Source organism: Myotis davidii, unplaced genomic scaffold, assembly GCF_000327345.1.
Source record: "Myotis davidii unplaced genomic scaffold, ASM32734v1 scaffold1, whole genome shotgun sequence".
NCBI lineage: Eukaryota > Metazoa > Chordata > Mammalia > Chiroptera > Vespertilionidae > Myotis > Myotis davidii.
Genome location: NW_006294681.1, coordinates 5,181,424 through 5,200,023, shown reverse-complemented (window position 1 = coordinate 5,200,023; position 18,600 = coordinate 5,181,424). Strand labels below are relative to the sequence as shown.

General features: G+C 39.4%; 1 protein-coding gene across 1 annotated transcript in view; it reads right to left on the bottom strand.

The window, feature by feature from the left end:
* Nucleotides 1–10,733: 10,733 nt before the first annotated feature.
* IMPAD1 (inositol monophosphatase domain containing 1) overlaps nucleotides 10,734–18,600 on the bottom strand; it is a 16,246-nt gene continuing 8,379 nt past the window's right edge. The window contains exons 3-4 of the mRNA XM_006769058.2: nucleotides 18,479–18,600; nucleotides 10,734–16,654 (exon numbers count right to left, since the gene is read on the bottom strand). The exon at nucleotides 18,479–18,600 is cut by the window's right edge and continues 76 nt beyond it. Of these exons, the coding sequence (XP_006769121.1) occupies nucleotides 16,383–16,654; nucleotides 18,479–18,600 (394 nt within the window). The 3' untranslated portion in view covers nucleotides 10,734–16,382. The remainder of the gene's footprint in view (nucleotides 16,655–18,478) is intronic.

The window sequence follows — 18,600 nt, the reverse complement described above, 5'->3', positions numbered from 1 at the left end:
AAAAGCAGGATTTGAACCCAGATTCTGAGTCTAACATGCACTAAGGCAAATTTGTGCCAGAACATATATTAGGCTAAAGAAGCAATTCTCAAACTTCCGTGTATGCATGACATATTCTTAGATGTTTGTTAAAATGCAGATTCCTGAGCCCCAATGCTCAACTTCTGAATCAGGAAGTCTACCACAGGCCCACAAATCTGCTTCTTAGCTATTATTTCCAGGTGTTTCTGAGGCAAGGGGTACAAGAATGACATTCAAAAACACACTGCCCCTATAACAATAGAGAATGTTCATTTTAATCTGTTTTATGGATTCAGTTTTATGTGTAATATGCTATCTACACAAAAGATTCCGCAGTTAAAAGATGATTGAAGCCCAGCTAGCGTGGTTCAGTGGTTGAGCATTGACCTATGAACCAGAAGGTCACCATTCAATTCCTGGTCAGAGCGAATGCCCAGGTTGCAGGCTTGATCCCCAATAGGGGGCATGCGGGAGGCAGCCGATCAATGATTCTCTGTCATCATTGATGTTTCTGTCTCTCCCTCTCCCTTCCTCTCTGAAATCAATAAAAATATTTTTTTTAAATATGTTTGAAAATTGGTGTTAGCTTAGCATTCAAAGTCCTTTACATCCCACCTCTCAGGCCCACCTCCTGCCATCTATACTCAGCTTGGGACACAGAATTCCATAGAGTGGCTCTTATTTGTACCGAGAGACCTGGAAAATGGACAGGAACATTTGAGGATTCAATGATACTCCATATCAGGATTTTACTGAAGCCTCCTATTAACATACTTATTAATATCTGCAGGGCTTTCTTCTATGGAACATTCAATGCTGTTTTTCTAATATTCACTTCTTATTTTTAAATTAATTCATCTAAATATGCTCATACTATTTACATGAAAAATACACCAAAGTAGATGACTTAAACAAATTAGGAATCTCAAAGCATTTAAACACTAATTGAAAACTTGAACTTTTTCAAAAATCAAATGTCAAATGCTCTGCCATATGCTAGCCCTTAAAAAGCAAACAAAACACAATAGTTAAAATAACTCTTTAATTGCACTTAAATTGTTATATCCGTGGATTTAAAAGTGCTTCTTCCTAGTCTCTCCATTCTTCTCCTTATCCTGTTTCTTCCTAGGAGTATTACTGTGAGTTGCATTGTCTCCCCTAAAAATTTCTGCATCGAAGTCCTACTCCCCAGTATCTCATAATGTAACCTTATTTTGAAATGAGGTGATTACAGGTGTAGTTAGCTACAGTAAGGTCACACTGAGTGGGCCCTACTCCAGTATGATTTATGTCCTTATAAATCGGGGAAATTCAAACACACAAGGAGAACACCATGGCAAGATGAAGGCAGAGATCAGGCTGAAGCCAGTCTGCCAAAGATGCCAGCGAACTCCAGAAAGTGGGAGTGATGCCTGGGACAGATTCTCCCTCATAGCCCTCAGGAAGAAGCAACCCAACTTAGAGTTTGATTTGGGACCTCTGGCCTCCAGAACTGTGAAACAATCAATTTCTATCATTGAAGACGCTGCATCTGTGGGATTTTGTTAGGGCAACCCAAGCAAAGTAATGCAGGTACAATTTCACTCACTTTACTCAGACAAGTGTGGGCAAAATTCAGGCCAACCAGGACTTGGGGGAAGAGTGGAAATAGCTGACTGAGTCCATGGAACTAAATAAAATATTTATTTGTAAGCAACAGAGAATAAGGGGTACCTCCCTGGAAGTTTTGCTTATAGATGGGAAACTTGACTTTATGATTTTAGAAATTGCTAATGCAGAAATAAGGATAGTAAATGAACAATTCATCACCAGGTTTTTAAACATGCATTTTTATTTGCTCATTATAATAGAAAAATTTTAGGATGTAGACCAGTGATGGCGAACCTATGACACACGTGTCAGAGGTGACACGCGATCTCATTTTTTTGGTTGATTTTTCTTTGTTAAATGGCATTTAAATATATAAAATAAATATCAAAAATATAAATCTTCGTTTTACTATGGTTGCAAAGATCCAAAAATTTCTATATGTGACACGGCACCAGAGTTAAGTTAGGGTTTTTCAAAATGCTGACACGCCAAGGTCAAAAGGTTCACCATCACTGATTGTAGACCATTACTTTTAAAACACTTCTAAATGACAGTACTGTGAAAGCACAGAAAACTCTCTAAATGTCTTAACTACTCAAGGAATTAACTCTGTGGGTGGCTCTTATCAAAAAGATCATGTCTGTTCCCTCAGATCTTCACCATGAACTCAAGTCTTCCCACAGGAGGGCTGGTGCTGACTCCAAGGCCTGTCTGCCCTCGTCTGTTACCCAGTGCTCAGTGCCCTTTTGTGCTTAAACTTTGCCTATTAGATTAAGAATTGTGCAAATTATTAGATTGGACAAATCAGGTTTTTCCTAGTAGTTCATCTAAGTGTCATATCTGCCATATTGACAGCCCACTAGAGGGCTGGGTGTCTCCTCTTGCCAGAATGGTGCCAACTACTAGCAATAAGAAAGAAAGCCTGGGACCTGGGCCCTTGGCACCCAGTACTCATCACACTCAGCGATCACTGTTTCCTATTGCGATCTGCCTTGTCCACGTCCCTCCACACAGGTTCCTACTGGCCCTTAGGGGCACAGGCATCCGATACTTGGACTAACAGAGTGATAATGGCTTAGCCTTGACTCTGGGAAATCTATGGAAGAAGAAGGACCAGGGAACTGGACAGAGATATAAATTCTGAGCATAACAAGAGATGCAGTCAAATCTGGATTTCCTGTCCTTCCCCAGCCCGATACTGCACAGAAGAGCCAGGTGCCGAGAAAGTGTCCTGTGTGGTCGCAGGAACCAAGAAGGAAAGCTGTGGCTGCAGAACGGAGGTGTTGAGGCCTGGGCCTTCCATCAGGAAAGAACAAGTGAGAAGCCTGAGGAGGGGATGGTTGTCTGCTGCCCTTGACTAGGGGCTCACCTCATTCTCACAGATAAATCCTTGTTGACTGGGTTTTAGTAGCTACGTTTCCTCTGTCTAACCTTCCTTCTTCAACAGGCCCTGTCTTGTCCCTTTCCAGGACTTTTCTGTGGAGTTAGTATGGAAACCTTTTCCATGCTGGTGGGCTCTGCTAGAGGAACGTGGATCTGGGCTCGCTGAGAACCATATACCCATCTTGTGGAGAAAGACGGTCCATAGGAGAGAATGAAGACAACACACAGGCAGACAGAGAGCCAAGGGAGAGAGAGAGGGGAGGGAGAGAGATGATATCATTTAACCTCATCTTTTAGTGCTGTGTGATTTTCCTTATTTAAAATAGCACTATTTGGTGCTGTGTTTATGTCCCTTTCTCACTGATTACCTTGCCCAAGACCATGCAGCTAATGAGAGACAGAGGGGTACTGAAATACAGACACCGCTAGCCCAGAGCCTTGGTGGTGAACTTCCATAGGAAATACCCTTGTCTCTGGAGGGCCCTAACTCCTGCCCCTGGCAGGGCTCTATAATGAAGGACTATTCCTGAACCATTCAACTAAACACAGCCACCGGGTTAGCCGATCCACCCCGTCACTCACCAGGGGTCCAGGGCTGAGGGTGACCTATCACCCTGGCAGTCCGGCTCTTACTGCTCGCGGTTGTATCATTTTGTTGCCTGACAGACCTTACAATTTTACATGTTTCCTTTTGTTGGGATACTTAAGCTGCTGAGGTTTCCAAGACGCATTTGGCTTGCAGTCCAAAACAACTGTTTGACACACTGAAGAATGTTTTATCACTTCTCCAGAGAATAACGTGTTTTTGAGAAAGACCATTTCACTGCGGCCCCATGCCACCCCACTGTTTCCCTGCCGACAGCTGCTTTAGGCAAAATTACAGCCACTTTAAAAAATATTTCTCACGACAATGTTCTCTTTGAAAAATTAGGCCTGGGCCGCTGCCAACCGGAGATTTGATGTAACCAAAGATCTTAATCCAGCTAGAGAACTCAACTCACTGGACACAGAAAGAAAAACTTTCGCAAGTGTGCCGTTTGCATTCCTACTGTGAAATAAGATCTGACCCAGGACATATCTGGGAAGAATTCCCACCAGAGCCGTGGAAATCTTGCTCCACGATCAGAAATCTGGCTGAGGAAAGAAACCACTCTGCTCTCTGTCCAACAAGAGGAGTCCTTCTTGCCTGATGTTCTCATCGTAATCCCGAGGCAGGATTGGCTGGCAGACAGGCTGGCTGGGAGGAAGGGACAGGAGTTCTAGACTGTCTAGCTCAGTGGATAGAGCGTCGGCCTGTGGACTGAAGTGTCCCAGGTTCAATTCCGGTCAAGGGCTTGTACCTTTGTTGCGGGTGCATTCCCGGTGGGGAGTGTGCGGAGGCAGCTGATCGATGTTTCTCATCGATGTTTCTAACTCTCTATCCCTCTCCCTTCCTCTCTGTAAAAAATCAATAAAATATATTTTAAAAAGGGGGGGGGGAGCTAGAAGGTTGAGAACCTCTGGTCTAGAGGGTAAACCGAGACCATGAAGTGCTGGCCTGAATTAACTGTGAGTCATGGTTGCTCTCCATTTGCTCCAAGCTTCAAACTAACTCTTCAACAAGACATTAAGCCTTTTGGAAGTGGCAAAAAAATCAAATGCGATCTTTGAAATATCAGGGGGGTAGCTGGCACTCACAGGGTCATTCCTCCCTTAGGAAAACTTGAATTCATGTTGAATTTTTTTGGAGGAGAAATTATGCAATAATATTCCTGATAAGATCCAACCAAAAGAGTTAAAGGGGAGGGAAGAGAATAGTCCTAGAAGTTATTAAAGAGCTGAAGCGTTGAAAATTCTTTCTGTGATTTCAAAATACTCAACTTTTATTATTATTTTTAAATATATTTTTATTGATTTCAGAGAAAGGAAGGGGAAGAGAGATTGAAACATCAATGATGGGAATCATTGATCTGCTGCCTCCTGCACACCCCCACTGGGGATTGAGCCTGCAACCCAGGCATGTACATTTGACCGGAATCGAACCCGGGACCCTTCAGTCTGCAGGCTGATGTTCTATCCACTGAGCCAAACCAGCTAGGGCAAAATACTCAGATTTTAAAAGCAATTTTTAAATGAATTGTCTAGCTCCTCATCTTTTATTAGGGTGAAAATTTATTGGTTATTTATAAGAACAATGAAAGCATTTTTAAAACTTCAATGATGATTTTGATTATTTAATATCCTCAACTTCTACATCAGTGATTTCTAAGATCATAAATCTCCAAGATGCAGAACTACATTGAGTTGAGTTTCACATCCATAACCAAAAGTTCTTGGCGGTGCCTCTGATTATCTGTTGCTTAGAAATGAGTATTTTTTCTGTTGGAGAGAGATTTTCATGGCCTCCTTTGTTGGATAGTCTCAGCCTGTGCAGACAGACTGTTCACGTGGCTTTTTATAGGTTTCCTGCAGGGCCATCACTGCTGAGATGCAAGTCTTCTATGTCCTTTGACCCTTACACCTGGCATCCCTCTCTAATGTATATGTCTTAGGTCAGAATTGCCTTTCCACCTGTAAGGCACATATATGTCTCAACCCCATAAGCTTTAAATCCCCTGTTGACATGCCACAGAAAAGGGTTGGAGAAAATGTTATTTCTTTCTTTGAGTTAAACATTTGGTGCCACGATCTCTAAGGAACTTCTGATTCATCAGGAAGGGGCAGGAGTCATGATACCCAGACAAGTCTCATATGCACTGTTCACCTAAGCACTGGAACCAGGACTCAGAGCTCAGCCCCCAGCGCCCATGAGGCTGCCCCTGCTAACAGATGCAGTGAGGAACTCAGAAACAGCCATCCTGTGAAATCCCACATGCTCCATTTATTTCTGATTTGGTGGCAGTAATAATAGCTTTAAGAATAGTCTTACAAACCCCAAATCTATTAGGGGCAGGGGAAGCCTAATGAGGACCTTCATAAGTGTTCATGATACACTTGGCACTAATTAACAATTCAGAATTACTAATGTGTATAAATACAAAATTTTCACATGTAGATGTTCAACACAAGTTGGAAGGAAGCTTGCACCACGGATTTAATAAAACCAAATTAGAATCTAAATGTGCATCAACTAAGGAATGGTTAAATAAAATGTGGTATATCTATAAAATGGAATATTATTCAGCCATAAAAAGGATGAATTACTGATACATCTACAACAAGGATGACTCTTGCAACATTATGCTAAGTGAAAAAAAGCTAGTCACAAAAGACTACATATTGAATGATCTAATTAATATGCAATATTCAGAGTAGGCACATCTGCAGACACCAAATTGGTTAGTGATTGCCTAGACTCAGAGGCCTGGGAGCTGAAGGAAAAGCGGGGAGGGGCTGCTAATGGGCACAGGTTTCTTTGGGGGTGATGGTAGTGCTTTAAATGTGATTGTGGTGATGGTTGCATAATTCTGTAGACATACGAAAACCTGTAGGACATACTTTATAATGGGTGATTTGGTATGGCTTATGGGTTTTATCTCAATGAAACTGTTGTATTAAAAATTAAAAACTAAAATTTAGGGATTTATATTTAACCTTGACTCCGATGTTCTCAAACATGAGCAAACAATCAGCATCTGCTGGAAAACGTGTTTGGCCACAGATGGTGGACCTCATCCTATGGCTGGGGAGTCAGTAGTTCCGGGGCAGGGCCTGAGAGTTTGCATATCTAAGCTCCCAGGTGACTCTGACGCTATACTTTGCAAACCACCGCTCAAACACAGCCAACTTCTGAAGCAAGAAAAGCACTTGCCACAAATGAAGCAGCACCTCCCACCTGTTTCTACACGGCCCGCGGATGTGCACAGGTTGAGGCCTGAGAGGATACAAGAACGTGCAGGGTGTCAGAGGCCTGCCAAATCAAACCGTATTGCAGGAGAAAATAAACCTCAGCTAGCCCCGCACGGGAACACTGCTGCTCACTAAGGAGGAGTTGGGCTTTTGGCAGTTGTTTCTGAACAGCTGCGGACAACGCTGTGGAACCCGTAGTCCCTATAACTGGAAGAACAAACTAAACTGCAGGGAACATGTTCTCCTCGCGGACTCACCAGGGAAGCCCCACTTCTCTCACACACCCCTTTTCTTGCAGGTAAGGGGTGAAGGCATGTCTGCCTTGCAGGCTTCTTTGAACCTTTATTTAATAAACATATTCCTGTTCTTAGCTTGAGCTTAAAAGAAGAGCAGGTACTTTCTCTCTCTCCCTCATCCTTCCTGCCTTTCTGTGTCATGGTTCCAAACCTACCTGCTCTATGACTTTGACCTTAATTTCTCTATGCCTTAATTTTCTTATCTATACAATGAGTGTATGCTCCTGCTTCTGAGGACTGTGGGGAAACTTAAATGAGACGGAGAATGCCTGGTGCTTAGAAGAGTGCCTGGCTCATAGCAGTTCTCAATATAGTAGCTTCTGGTTCTCCAGATCAGAGAGTTGCCATCCTGTTGCTTAACACTCACCTAGCATCGCTGTACCCCCACCCACAACCTCATGTGCCTGCAAACATCACCAGTGGGTATTTCTGATCATCTGAAGAAAGTATACACATTCTCTAGTTCAGTGTGACTGTACCTTGTCTCTTGCTCTGTCAAGAGACTTGTGTGTAGGTTAGCTCTTACTATAATGTAGCTGTTTCTCTTTGAACTTCAGTGCTTTGCCCAAGGTGCCAGGGTGTAACCTGAAAGACAGGAAGCCCTTTAGCAATTAATGTCTGAGCTGGCCTCTTTGTTGGGGCCACAGAGTCCCTGAAAAACAGGTTAGCAACGGTCGAGGAAGTGTTTGATAGGGTGCTTAGCCACAAATAAACAGGCAGCTGATCGATGTTTCTCTTTCATCGATGTTTCTAACTCTCTATCCCTCACCTTTCCTTTCTGTAAAAAATCAATAAAATATATTTTTTTTAAAAAAGAAAAGAATAATGGGAAGCTCCCAGAATCTCAGCACAGGCGGAGAATCAGAGTGAAGGATACACAGCCAGGAACAATACCCCAAATATACTGTGGAACCTTCAGTAAAGACCCTCCAGCCACTGCTGCGCAGAGGAGCCTTAGCTCACTGCTTACAGTCCGGCTGGCGCTGCGGTTCTGAGCTTTGCCAGGGCTGACTGTACAAGCAGAATATTTCATTGTCACCCTCACTGTCATTATTTCACACCACACTGCCTCCTCCGTGTCACTGCTCTTCAGGTCAGCATATACAGAATAACTTATTTGTCCAAGGTCACTCAACCAGATCTGAGTTTACCCCATCTGAGTCTAAGGCCTGTGTTCACCACTGCAGCACACTGCCTCCCCAAAGAAGAAAAATCTCTCTGGGCCGCTTTATCTGCCACAAAGGTTTGTACTTGTTTAAATAGTTATTTGAGAGTTGGAATAATAAGTTACAATTAGAATCCCACCGAATCGCCTTTGTGGTCGCTGACATGATTAACATGCCTTCCCTAAAACTTGTGAAGTTCTTGATTGATAGGGTAGGGAAGCAGTCCTTGGAAAGCTGTTGTTTTCATAAAGTCCCAAACTAGGTTTTGTTGCAGATAAACATCCAGATGGTGCTCTTCCTGTGAACGTCGGGGAGCAGAGCCAGTGCTCAGGGTGGGAGGGACAGTGAGTGGAAGGCAAAGGCCGCGCACACTTGGCTGCTGTCGCCAGTGGTTGGCGTGTGCTCTTCTTTGTCCTGCTGCCCAGACGTCACTGTCTTGACATTTTTGTTGACTTTTGCTTTAGCATTTGCTGTCTTCAACATCTTTTCTTGTGTCCAGTGCATTCAGGCGTTATTAATCTCTCTGTCCATGTAAGCCAGGAAGGCTTTTCTAAGAAGTAGCCTTGGGGCCTTCATGACTATTCAGAGAGGTTCTTTTTTCTAAGACTTCAATTTTTAAACTGCTGGAGTCATTAAACATGGTCTCTGAGTGAACTGAAGATGAAAAATGGTATTCTTTCTGGGCAAAAATGTATTTATTTTTTTCTGGCTGGAAACACTTACACTACTACTCAAATTCATGCAAATTATAAAAATAGAGGTTCATCTTCAGGAAACAAAAGTCTAGAGTATAAAATATTTTACATTCCAATGGCTACATAGTTTAAAATATGTGCATCATAGTAATCCTGACATTTTGATTAGGCTATATGTATTTAATCTCAAAAGTAAAATTAATTCTCAAAACAGTGATCATAAAATTTGATTATTTATAAATGTCCTAATCATTCAATGTCTCAAAATAAAAAAGAATAGTAAAGAGACTACCATATTTTTAGACCATGCTTTACTCCCTCATAATTTTCTGATAGTTCTTAAGAACCATTGCTCCAGAGGCTTATCTCTTGAAATCAACAGGCGGTAGACACGTAAAGAACTAGGGGGCCCTGGGCCACACTGGATGGTCTTTGTTAACAATGTGATTTATGTTGAGGCCTTTGGGTCAAGGGTATCACCAGAGCTCCACAGGCATTGGAGACTAAGGCCAGCCATGAAGTGGTCCTTACATGACCAACCCCAGAAAGAATCCTGGACACCGAAGCTTGGATGAGCTTCCCTGGCTGGCAATCCTCTGTGCATGTTGTTCACATGGCTGATGAGAACTAAGCACGGTCTGCAGGACTCCACTGGCACCCTTCTGGCCCTGCCCTTTGTGCCTTTTCCTATTGTTCACCTTATCTGTGTCATGTTGTTGTAATGAAAAATATCCATGAGGACAACAGCTTTATTGGGTTCTGAGTCCTAGGGAATTACTGAATCTGAGAGTGGCCTTGGAACCTCCCAGACTTACAACACGTGTGTTCACTGTGTTTGATTATGTGTGTGGGATTCTACTATTTGGCTGACCAATAATTTTCTATAATAAACATATATTGTTGATTTAGTAAGAACGTAAAAACATTAAATTGCACACTTAAAACTAATGTAATATGGAATGTCACCCTGTCGTTTTTATACTCAAATTTGTTAAGTGGGAAATGCTAATCTGCAAAGCTGACAAATAATTTTTCAAGAAGTACTCAGAAAATGTAACAAGCAAAATTTCAGAAAAATTATGTAGAATTTGAAATGTTAATTTATATTTTAAAAGTGTAGCTACTGAGCTTGAAATAATGTAACGAAAAGCAGCCATCAGTAAAGAGAAACTTGGACTATGCCAGTGACAGAATGAAAGGTCTTCACTCTTCTGGTTTGCTTTATTTATCCTCAGAAGAAACCAAATTAAAAACTAAAACATCTGAAAGGAGCTAGATGACCTCTTCTTAGTTTCTACAAGACTGAAACAAGTCTTAGCTTTCCCATTGTACTTTTTCTATTACCACCATCCTACAAATGTGTCCTTGTCTTTTTTTCTATCCTCCCTATACTTTAAAAATGATCCAAGTTATAACCTTGTTATAGCTGTTTGTCACCTACACCCATTCTCAAACAGATGACTTCTGTGAACATGGTGAGAGAGAACAGAGAATCCCACATAAAATGCATCCAAAGTAGATGCATTCAGAGACAGAAAGCAGGAGTTACTAGGGGCTGGGAGGGAGGATGGAGAGTGACTGATTAATGGGTCCAGTTTGGAATGATAAACAGCTTCTTCAAATGGATAGTGGCGACAGTTATACAACATTGTGAATGTATTTGATGCCCCTTGAATTGTACACTTAAAAATGGTTAAAAAGGTAAATTTGTTGTATAAATTTTAGCATAGTTAAAAAAAAGATGAGACACACTATATCAGACATGACCAATTTATTTGGAAAATTAAAATTTGTTTGGCAATGTATATCCAGGGGCAGAGTTTGGAATAATCATTTCATTGGAGACAATCACATTTTCTAGAGCTAATTGGCCAAGGGGTAGTAACTGAAGCACAACTTTAAAAAATAACTTAGTGTGTGGGGTTATAATCATAAATATTTGCAGAGGAAACAAAACAAGCAACCAGCTTACTAGTACACAACTGAGGCGTAAGAAATGCTAATGCTAGTCGTAACCCTTTATTCAATTTAGTTCAGCATACAGTAAGCACCTAATTTGTTCAAGACATTGGGCCAGCTGTCGGAGTTGAAGTGGAAACAGAAAATTCATCAAAATATATAATCCCTGTTTTTAAAAGTTTACAACAGCACATGTACAAATTAGTGTTATGAGGAACAATAACAACAAAAATAAAACCAAAAAAACACAAAACTGCTCTAAAAACAGGGAGGGGGATAGTTTTACTTCCTTGTAGAGATTAACGTCTGAAATTGGGACCCCTGCCCCTAAATTTGGTGGTGTGGGTGAGGCGGGGTACAGCATGCCAAGTACAGAAAGCTGGTGCCTACGCATGTCTTGGCAACAGGAAGTGGTCTAGTTCCTCTGCAGCTTTAAATGTGTGAGGGGAAGGGTATTCAAAAGTATGTATTTTTTAACCACTCTCATCAACAAGAGATTGACAGAAAGTGAGGATAAAAAAAAAGTTTGAAGAGGCAGGGACATAGACTGCCATTTCATAGTTTTAGTGTAAACTCAACCCCTTGTATATGTATGTATATGTATCTAGTAGCTTGAGTAATACCATCAAATGAGGAAAAACCACGGCAGCACCGGTTCATTATGGTCTCTCCCATTAGACTGTACAGCTAGCTGTGACTACTGCCAACGGTGGACATCAGGGTAGATGGAAACTGAAGTCCATATTTTGCACATAAATTAAATTCCATAAACATTCCCTCCTTAACTCAACATAAATGAAGAAGAGGGCTTGATCTCAGGGAAAGATGAAGTCTTTGTAGGCTACCTGATCTAATGATGACTTGGTATGCTAATTTCCTATTTAAAAAAATACAGGATCTTTCTTTAATAATTTACTATGCGTGTAACATATACCTCAAAGAGAATTTTAACGGAACATTATAATAATCAAACATCAGCTTCTGCAATTACACAAATTACCTTATAACATTTGGGAACCCTTACAAACACAATATATAACAAGATGTTTTAATTATTCATCATCCTTAACTTCTGAAAGTTTGGCTTATATTATCTCAAAGGAAAACTGTCTCATTTTCTCACAGAACTAATTCACCATCAAACTTTAAAAATTATTAAACAAAAGAAAAAGCTTTCCTGTCAGCATTTACCAATGGAAAATTGCAACGCAAACAGCTGTGAGGCTTTAAGGAAATAATCAACAACTTACAAAACCAGCATCTCATAAAACCAAAACCTCCTTTTGAAGTAGAAAGTTTAATTCTTCTTGCCCTCATAGTAACTGGTAACCAGAACACCCCTCTACCTAGGAACTGTTCTGGTATGTAACACAACATATTTTTTAATATTAATAAATTACTGATGTGGCACAAAGAATAAATATTTTTTTTAACCAAAGTGACTCAGGACTAGAACAGATACAATAGCACACTAAAATGAGTTAACAGTAAAAATTTAAAAGAATGTAATTTATCCTGGCCTTACATTAACTGAAACTAAAAATCAAAGGATAAAGTATCATTTCAAATCTATTATACATCAAGGTAGACGCCAGTTATAAAAATGTACTTTAGCTGTAAATGCTAGATTAAGCAAAAGTAATTTTAATGAGTTTTCCCCAACTCTAATATTAAAAACATGAAAATAACTTAAATTTTAATGGCAAAAGGTTCCTATTTTCCCCATCTGTTAAAAAGATTGTTTTCCCTTATTAACATACAATGCCCTATTGTTAAGGCACAACTTTTTTTAGGATAAAATGAAACCATAGATTAGGTTTATTTCATGAAACAGTTAAAAGACAGACTTTTTATAGGCACACACTAAAAATAATTAAATATGTCTGAAATTCAACCAAGATCTAAAATGAAAAATCATTGTTTCGATCCAGGGGCCAACAGCACATAACCAAGGTTAAGGAACTTAAGTTAGGATAATCCAAACATTTTCCTGTGTTTAACTTGCTAGAATGTTATCCATAAGGCCATTTCAAGGTGTTATCAAGGAGGCAAGCTGGGTATTTTCTTCTCTGAGGAACAGGTTGGCACTCCTGCTTTCTTTTATGCTTGGGCCACCAGGGATGGTGTCACCTTGAAAGCCTGAGTGAAACCCAATATTTGAACTAAACATCTGAGACAAGGGCCTGATGCAAGGGCAGAGTTCCTGATCACAGGGGTCAGAGCAGATGTTTGCTCTGCATCCTCCCCCTGCTACCCTTCCCTAAGTATCCTTCCTCTCACCAACAGTTTCCTACCACTGCCCCTCCCCCACTTCCTCTGCCCCAGTTTACACAATCTTGAAAGGGAGCACCCAGCAAACTGGAAGTTTGCACAATTGTTACTTAAACACATAAATCAAAATGCTTATTTCATTTCATTATACAGCTTTAAGCAATTCATTTTAAGATTAATAAAAACTAAAATTTGGGGGAGAGGGACAACTGAATACCAAGGACATAGATGACCTATCTTGTAGGCCCTTGTAATCTCAACTGAAATAAGGATTCAAGTATGAAAACTAATAGAAAAAGCAAGTTTTCTCAAACAGGCTTACTAGTATATACCCAAACTTTTATTTCCTGCATATTCATTCTTTGAAGGATGGGTTGGAAGGTTTGCTTTGTGAAAACTGAAGCATGGGTTAGATTTGACAGCATAAAGCTGTGATTTTAAGGTGATTTTCCTTTGCTTTATCAGGAGTCTGAAAAGTAATGGTCAGCTAGGATTTCACCAGGATTGATCTCACTGGAATCTTTACTGGAGTCTCAGTTCTACTGTAAGATTTCAGCAGTTAATCTTGAGAGAAATAGGTCTATGAAAGAATTCCTTGATAAGGTTTGGGAGGAGTATATTGGTTAAGAAAGAAGAGCAGAAGCAAAAGGAGAACATTAAGGGGCTAGGGAGATAGGGGATGAGGTAGGAATGAAGAGGCAGAGGAAGGACAGCTGATGGCTACTGAGGTTATTAATGCCACTGCTTCTTACTGACTGTGATGTGTGAAACTCAATTTTAAGGGAAAATTATCTTCTAAATAAGAGCAATGAGGGACAGGGAAGACCAGGAGATGGGGAAGTGAGTATCACTAAAAGTAAACTCTAGTTTTTGCTACATTTTAGAAATTATATAATCCTGGAAGATATTACATGACTCACTCATGAAGGTGTTTGGTATGTTCTGGCATACTACTGTCTCACATAAATATCAATACTGTTCTTTATCAATATTAGTTCTGTAATGTATACTGACTTTTAGAGACAACAAAATTAAACAAACTTTCAATAAAAGCACTTAAAAATCATTAGTAACTAGACTGTACCCAACAAATTATAAAAATAATACACTTGAGTCAATATCTTAATTTTTGCACACAAGTCCTTCATAGTCATTATCTACACGCAGATTAATGTAATTAAAAATAAAACCAAGCATTCATGCTTGCTAATATTAACTATTTCCATTTCCATTAAATCAGAAAGTTTCCACATAATATTGCGGAAAAACAAACTCCAATTCCATTTCTACTATGCTAGTCTTATTTCCCTAAGTATGACAAATTACAATGACACAGATGCTTTTATACCATGATACTCTGGAAATAGCATATGCCTTTGCCATCTCTCCTGAGAAAAAAGGATTCATCTCACAGCTACTAAGTAAAAATATGAGATCTTCAATATTTTGTTCAGCATTCCTAAGTCCTGTTTAAATATCAAGTATTCCAACTACAAAAATTCTTGAATAAATTTACACTGAACAAAAACCTATCTACTGAGGCCCAGATTCGTGACCAGTTGCTAGAGATTGGGTTGAAACATGTGCAACATACTAAATTCAATTTCCTAATGAGGAATTAGCGCTTTGGACAATGTAATAACCAAACCTGAAATTGTATGCACATTCCACAAGTGAGGATGTCCACTCTGGTCAATTTTATCTCCAAGATAGGAAATAAATGGAAGGTTGCTTTAAAGTTATAAAAGAGGAAGGAAGAAAGAAAGAAAGAAGGGAGGGAAGGAGGAGGGAGGGAGGGAAGAAATCATGAGAAATCCCTCTCTTGATCAGTGTGTTATGGAACACAAGGACAGCAAAGTCACGTGAAATAATGGTATTGTTTGCATATATGAAGTTTTCAGACATCACAATGAGAGAAATCAGACATCCCAATGATATTTCACAAAGCAAGGTTCCAATTAGTGATACAGTGAATATGCCACAACCTCTCTTCCAACCAGATTTTGCATGCTGAATAGAAAAAAAATGCTTCAAATATTAACGTCAACCTTCATTATTTTAATCTGAAGGAAAACCACAAAATATCTCAAAATTTACTACTTTGAGAGTTTGGTTAGGTCAGATCCATTTATTAATGGTAAGAGCAACCATAACTCATTCTCAATGAAAGAATCCCTATATACTAACCTGTCAAATTTTTTTAAAAGTACTTAAACAAAGCTTTTGGAAATAATGAAAGCTAGCTCAATTCTTATAGTGTCAAATACCTTTCAATTAATAGAATTGTTTACATTTTTGTAGTGCCTTATAGCATATTTTGTCCCTAATGAAAAAATATACTAAAATGCTAATGCTATCCCTGAAATCTTAATCCAAACCTTACACGTAAAAGACTAAAATGGTAGTCAAGAGGGAATGAATGAAATCATGCACTGTCTACAGGGCAAATGAGAATCAACAGCAAGACGCCAGGAAAGCTGAACCCCTGGTACAAACACATTTTTCTTTGTAGAAACAAAGCACACACACAAAGTTACAAGCAACCACCATGTATCTATATTCTCTACCTGCTGGTGAACCTGTTGTTAAAATTTCAAAGAAAAAAACAATTTAAGCTTATTCTATTTAACCCATAAGAAATATTCCGTAACAGATAAATAGAACATTTGTTGCATATTAATGAACATGTGGCTTCTTGTGCTTTCCATCTGAATTAAGGGTAAAAACCCCAACCTACTTTGTTTTTAATGAGATATAAGTAAAAGGTAATATTAAACATCTATAGGAAATCAATCCTTTCTTCAGCCCAATTTTACATGAAAGTACTAACAGTGAAGATTCATGATGTCGTGTGAAAATGGTGACTCATAACAATGAAGACTCAGCTATAGATTTTAATTCACGCGCACGCGCACACGCACACACACACACACACACACACACCTGCACGCCTTGTGTATGACAACTGTACGAAAATAGTCTCAAAAATAAAGACAATACTTGAGACATGAAGCAACCCATCTCCCCTGATCTTGTATCCTATTACAGGGAAAATAAGTCTCTGATGCTTCATAAATACTTTAAAAAGTTCGGGATGGCCTTAACCATGCATAGTCTCCACCGATCATTTGAAGCCTCCAAATGGAAGAGCTGTCATCTATAATCAATTTTGCTCATTTATGTCCCGTCTTCTCTAGATCTGGGAGTTTTTTGATCAGAGCTTGGTGGTTCATTCGGATGCTAGCCAGGAGCCCACCGTCAATGCCGTCAGAACCAGTGTAACTGATTTCTTCACCACTCAGGGTTGTCATATGTCCCCCGAGGGCTTTTAAGATGGCATTGCCAGCACATATATCCCACTTTTTGATGTATGTCACATGAATGTATACATCAGCTTTTTCTTGATTCTTATCAGGCACATCCAAGAGCGCTAAAACTTTATAACCTAAAAGATAAACAGAATTTAGGTTACTGTTGGAAAGATTTAAGAAAAGTAGCTTACTTTTATGAGTACACTGTGAGAAACAACAGCACAGGGTGTGCGGGAGCTCTCTGTACTACCTTTGCAACTGCCAAGTCTAAAATTATTTCAAAATAGGTGTTTGGGTTTTGTTTTTGGTTTGTTTGTTTTTTAACAAAGTAACAGTATAGACATTAAACCCAAATGAATAAAAAATATACTGCAAAGTAACCTAAGTTATTCTCAAGTATAACCAAATATATGTCTAAAATTTTTAAATGTACACCTACTTTGTGGTTGATTTCTATGAAATAATATATTCAGTACATATCATTTTCTATGGAGTATTATGCTCAAACTAAACACCAGTAGGTTTCACCTAAATACCTAGAAAGGCTAAATTTGAAAGAGGAGAATACAAAATAACACTACTATCTTCTGCCCTCTTTGTAATGAGGCAGAGTTTAAAAATAAAATAATAAGACAACTGTAGAAGAAACTGGGTCTAGAACAGCCGTGGGCAAATTACGGACCGTTTGAAATGAATAAAACTAAAAAAAAAAAAAGGCCATACCCTTTTATGTAATGATGTTTACTTTGAATTTATATTAGTTCACACAAACACTCCATCCATGCTTTTGTTCCGGCCCTCCGGTCCAGTTTAAGAACCCATTGTGGCCCTCGAGTCAAAAAGTTTGCCCACCCCCTGGTTTATCCCATTCCTACTGAGTATTTGGCTGTTACCTTTCTTAAACAACCTAACAGAGAGCCTATAAGAAAAGAATAAAGTCATATCAAGAAAAGCAGAAATATATAACAAACTAAAACTACAAGCTTAGAAGTTAATAAGCATTATTTCCCCTTTAGTACTGTGTTGAAAAGGTTTTCAAACACAAATGTTTCTGACAATTATTTGCTATTTATTTGAATTAAAAGACTTTCATTATACTAAACAGTATTTAACCCCTTCCCCGGCAGAAACGTGTATACACGTTTTCACAAAATGTTCTTTTTTCAGTCGTCGACGAGTATACTTGTCTAAAAACTTTACCTTCAAACATTAAAACAAGGGTGGGCAAATGGCCTATGAGCCAAATCCAGGCAATGGCCTATTTTTATATAGACCTCAAGCTCTAAGTGATTTTTATATTTTGAAAGGGTAGTTTAAAAAACAAAACAAAAACCAGCATGCAATATAGACCATATGCAGATCACAGGGCCTAAAATATGTACTACCTTCCAGAAAAAGCCAGTTGACCCCTCACCTATAGTATGGGCAACAGTGAAGAATATGCATTAAGCTAGCTGGGTGGGCCCTAGACTCTGGCTCATCCCAGACATCAAGCTAAAGAGTTCAGGGTTGTTAAAAATGATCCAGAGATTAGCCATTGTAACAATACTTATGATCATTTCTGGCATCCTTCTGCCACATGAAGCATCATAATGTACTTGGATCTTTTCTTTAACCTCTCTCTGAGTTAAACTAATAGAAGAACTATTTTGAAATCAGATCATACATAAAACAACTATTACAGTACATCACTGACAGGAAGATGCTTTTGTTACTTGAGGAGCAGAAATCACTATTGTGAAATTGTGTTCCTATTGGGAGATATGTCTCTATTAATGAAGCATGTACGACTGAAATCCCACCCAAGAAATAACCAAGCAGGAGACCAGGCCTGTCTTGAAAGTACACTGTCTACTCTCATTTTCTTCCCAAGCATGTGGCAACCAAATCTTTCTCCGGACATAGCCTGGACCATGCTGGGAACACTTTACAGGCAGCAAAGGGGAGCAGAAACATACCAGCACCACCAGCCGGGATAATTGTAGTCTGGTTTCCAAAAGTCTGAAGAGCAACCTGTTTGACCATTCCTGAATGGGAGCGAGATACAACAATCCTTGGGGTCTTCTCATTGTAGGAAGAG